This window comes from Gossypium arboreum, chromosome 6 (genome assembly GCF_025698485.1).
Source record: "Gossypium arboreum isolate Shixiya-1 chromosome 6, ASM2569848v2, whole genome shotgun sequence".
NCBI classification, from domain to species: Eukaryota; Viridiplantae; Streptophyta; class Magnoliopsida; order Malvales; family Malvaceae; genus Gossypium; species Gossypium arboreum.
The window spans coordinates 17142414-17147402 of record NC_069075.1 but is presented as its reverse complement, the minus strand read 5'-3'; the positions used below and the strand labels follow the sequence as shown (position 1 = coordinate 17147402).

At 38.1% G+C, this 4989-nt stretch overlaps 1 protein-coding gene across 1 annotated transcript; it reads right to left on the bottom strand.

Moving 5' to 3' along the window:
* Window positions 1–411: 411 nt before the first annotated feature.
* Window positions 412–1420, bottom strand: LOC128293774 (uncharacterized). The gene is made up of 2 exons (XM_053029284.1): window positions 948–1420; window positions 412–892 (listed from the first exon to the last, which is right to left on the bottom strand). Exons 1-2 carry the CDS (start codon window positions 1418–1420, stop codon window positions 412–414), a joined length of 954 nt encoding a protein of 317 aa, XP_052885244.1.
* Window positions 1421–4989: the final 3569 nt, after the last annotated feature.

Sequence of the window (4989 nt, the reverse complement as noted above, 5' to 3'; positions counted from 1 at the left end):
ATCCATCAATTATTGCAATTGGGCTTTCAACTCCTTCAACTCATTTGAAGCCATCCTATAAGGAGCAATAGAAATGGGTGTCGTACCTTAAACTAGATCAATGTTGAATTCCACTTCTCTAATCGGGGGCAATCCAGACAACTCTTCTAGGAATACGTTTGAATACTCACATACTACTGGTATTGACTCAATTGTTGACTCTGATTCTTTTGTATTATACAAAGACAAGGTAAGCCTCGTAACCCTTCTTTACACACTTCTAAGTGACCATTAAGGAAATCACTGTAGGCAAGCTATCCGACTCATCTGATTCAACCCGGAGAATATCACCACTTTTACATTTCAGTTCAATAAATTTTCTCCCACAGTTTACTACTACATCTTGAGCAGTTAACCAGTCCATACTAAGAATTACATCTCATCAAATGGCAAAAGCATGAGGTTAGCCGGAAAACAGTGTCCTCTAATCATCAAAAGGAAATTCCTACATACTTTGTCAACTAGCACACATTTGCCTAACGGGTTTGAAACTTTTATCATAAATTTAGTAGGCTCAACAAGCATGCTCATACTAGACACCAATTTCATACAAATATAGGAATGGGTAGATCCCAGATCAATCAAAACAATAACAGTAGTATCATAGATAGAGAATGTACCAATAATCACATTCAGGGATGAAGCCTTTTCACGAGCGCGAATGGCGTATGTCCTTGCAGGAGCTCTGCCTTTGGGTCTCACAGTAGACTCTTTAGGGGCACTTTTACTGCTTGCTCTATTACCCAGATTTTTCTGGGGTCTACCATGGCCAGCAGTGTTACTCGATCTTGCACTTTGATATCTCTCATTCTCTGTCATCTTGGGGCACTCTCTAATAAAGTGGTCTGGAGAACTACACTTGAAACAGGTCCTGTAACTCCCATGACATTCACCGGGGTGACGTTTACCAATGTGGACATTCCAGCCTACTTGGCCGACCATTACCCACCATAGTAGCAATCGAGGTGGTCTGGGCCTTAGTACCCAAGTAATGTTTATCTTTATTTCTGTTCGGGAACCCAACAAAATCATGAGAGCGAGAATTGAAATCCCTAAACTTCTTTGATGTAGACTGAAATGACTTGCTCATAGGCCTTTTCCTTGAGTCTCTAGCCTTAGACTTAGCTTTTCTCTTCTCTTTGGCCAATTCCCTAGCCGTACAAGCTCTTTCGACTAGTACCACGAACTCTTTCAGTTCAAGCATACCAACAAACATCTGAATGTATTCGTTTAATCCGTCCTCAAACCTCTTGTACATAATGGCTTCAGTCGACACACATTCTCGAGCGTATTTGCTAAGTCTCACAAACTCACGCCCGTATTGAGTTACTGTCATTCTACCTTGCTTCAACTCAAGGAACTCCTTTCTCTTCTGATCCATGAATCTCTGACTGATATACTTTTTCCATAACTCCTCTTAGAAAAATTCCCATGTCACTTTCTCCCTCAATACTACCGAGACAGGTGTCTTCTACCAATGGTAAGCCGAATCTCTAAGCAGTGATACCACATATTTCATGCACTCTTCCGGCGTGCATGACAATTCTTCAAAAACCCGGATGGTGTTTACGAGCCAAAACTCTGCTCGTTTCGGATCATTGTTAATACTAGCTCGGAACTCTTCAGCTCTTTGCTTCCGAATTTTATCCACCAGGGGTTTATTCAGTCTTATAAATCCATACCTTGGGGTGCCACTGGAATAGGCTGAGGAATTGGAGGGGGTGAAGGGGGTTGAGCATTCGGGTTCGCTCGAACGAACTCCGTGTACCAAGTACCTATCACGTGGAGAAAGGCTTCTCGAGCCCCATCTCCTCCTCCCTAACTAACCGTGAGAGGTCGGATATTAGTTGGCACCGTTCTTTCAGAGGGAGTCGGTGCGTTAAGTTTTACATCATTTACTACACCCCGATCGAGATCTATTTACTATATGAGAACACAATTAAAAATTGTCAGAAGTCATCACACTATCATAATATATGTATGGCATGTATAGCTAAACTCGTACACACGCTATGTTATTCGAGAATCGACTAAATCGTAACTCTGATACCACTAAATGTAACACCTCTTACACGTAACTAACACCGGAATAGGGTATGAGGCGTTAACAGACATAAGCTCACAAAATCTTAGAAAACTGGGACATAAATTTCTTTCCAAATTTAAAACTTTTCACCCACATGCGCATTGTCCCTTATATGGACCCACAAGGCCCAACGCATACATTGGGAGCAGTTCGGGACCAAACCGAGAACTTAGAAAATTTTTCACTAAACAGAGTCACACGCCCGTACGGGTGGGTCGTGTAATCCCATGCGCCCATGTGGCTTGGGACACGCCTGTGTCCCTAGCCCGTGTAACTCTCTGTTTATGATGTCATAAACAAAATGTGGTCACACGGCCAAGGCACACGCCCGTGTGCTTTGGCACATGTATCCATGAGCAATAATTATTAAATTTGCATGCATGCACTTTCATATCAACTCATACAGAAACCTAGTGATCATCATCATTCAACCATCACCCACCAAGATCCATACCATAATGGGATTGGCTAATGCATGCATAAGTGAAAAGGTTTACAACCCAATAGTCATTGTAAGCCATATTTCATGGCCTTATACAAAATGGATCATAACACCCTCATAAGCCAAAACATTGGCTAAACTAATATGACATATAACAATATAACCAAGTTCCTACACATGCCACACTCAAAATAAAGAGACTAACTATACCCAAAAGATCTGATGGATAGTGTGACCGCGTCTCCGACGCCCTTTGATCCCTGAACTAGCTTGGCGAAACTATAAGAAAAAAGGAAAAGAGAGGGAGTAAGCATAAAGCTTAGTAAGCTTGTATGTAAATAATAAGCAACGAAAATATGTAATTTCAACACACACATAACATCATTTAATTCATTACATTCTCCATAATCACTATAATCATATCTTATCTCGATCAAATTTCACAATGTCTCATAGAACTCAAGATCATGATTTCTCTATTTTCATCATACCAAAATTGTATCATTCCGTATTCTCAATAACTACGAGCTTGGCGTAGTTACCTGTGCCCACTCAAGATATCTATGCCTCGTCATTCTTTGTCACATCCTGGACTACCCGTTGAACCGTTTGAAATACTAAGGGTTACTCAAGATATCATATACACAAGGTAGGGTGTCAATGCCATATCCCAGATATGGTCTTACATGGGACCACATAATGATGCCAATGCCATGTCCCAGACATGGTCTTACATGGGATCACACATATCGAAGCCGATAGCCCAGCTACGGTCTTACACGATGTCTCATTATGATGCCAATGCCATGTCCAAAATATGGTATTATATAGGATCATTTAACGATGCCAAAGCCATGTCCCAAACATGGTCTTACATGGAATCACATGTCACTACCGAAGCCATATCCCAGATATGGCCTTACACGAAAGTTCATCCACTGAAATGTCAAAACAATGATACCCTAAGTATTCCTAAGGATCAATCGGCTTATGTCACCACAATTCTTTAACAAACAACATCAATGATATTCACCAAGACAATTAAACCATTCGTATAACATCAAATATTAAGCACATAATAAAATGCTATATTAGTTACACACAAACTTACGTTGGTACAAAATATGGACAATTATTTCAATTTAGTTTAAGATCTTGGTCTTTCCCCGGTCTAGGCCCGGACTCCGTTTTTCTTGATCTATAATAGCAAATTTCACTTATTTAATATCCAAATTATTCAAGTTAGTCCAAAAATCATATTATGGCAAAATTACACTTTTTCCCTTAAACTTTGATATATTTACACTTTTGTCCCTAAGCTCGTAAAAATGAAATGTGTCCAATTTCTTTGTTACCCAAGCCGAGCCGATTCATATTCCTTCTTATAACAACTTACATTTTTCATCAAATTACATTTTTGACACTTATTTTTGCATATTTTACAAAAAGTCCTTTTTGGTGTTTTCATGAAAAATCACCTAGGAAAAGATGTTTATCTAACACTAAACTTTCATATTCCTTCATAAATCATCAAAATACATGCATGAAAAACATGGGTAAATTTTTGAACATGAACCCTAGCTTAAAACGATGGTAGAAATAGCTAGTTCATGTTTCAAAGATATAAAAAACATAAAGAACATTAAAAATAGGGCTAGGATGTACTTACTATCAAGCTTGAAAGGTTGAAGAAACCCTAGTTATGGCGACTCTTCAAATTCGGCACAAGTATGAGAAAGATGAAGAGATTTTGGGTTTATTTTCCCTTTTTATTCTTGTATTTACCAAAAGACAAAAATGCCCTTAAGGCCTTCCTTTAAAAGTTTACCCATGCATGCCCATTTTTGTCCATAAAAATAAAAATTGGATAAATTTCTATTTAAGGACCTCTAATTACTAATCTAAATCCATTTCATATTTAAAGCTTCTAGAATCTTTAATTTTGTAACTTTTTCAATTTAGTCCCTAAATTAAATTGGACACTTTACACATAAAATTTCTTCATGAAATTTTCACACAAGCATGTAATCATATCATAAACCTCATAAAAATCACAAAATAATTATTTCTACTTTGGATTCATGATTTCAAAACCACTGTTCTGACTAGACCCTAATTCAGAATGTTACAACTTTGATTCCTACAAATATTTACAATGTTTTGTTTACAACTTGATAACGGATATAATCATCTTAAACCCTAAGGCAAGGCCTCTATGAGTACCCCTCTAAATACATGAATAGCTACCGCGCACCACTCCACTTTAGCGCAGTCTGGCCCGATCCCTTTCTATATTTTTGAGTCTTAACCTATCCTGCATTCAAGTAGTAAATTTTATAAGTTCAGAGAACTTAGTGAGATTTGTAAATAAAATGCATGTAAAATTGCATAAATCTTTAATAATTGATATTTCTGGCTTAGG

What these genes read in the sequence shown, in the direction of transcription:
- LOC128293774 (XM_053029284.1), bottom strand. Translation starts at nt 1,420, where the DNA reads ATGGATCAGAAGAGAAAGGAGTTCCTTGAGTTGAAGCAAGGTAGAATG. An exon ending in AGGCTGGAATGTCCACATTG is followed by an intron (nt 893 to 947) that starts GTAAACGTCACC and finishes TTTCAAGTGTAG; the next exon opens with TTCTCCAGACCACTTTATTA.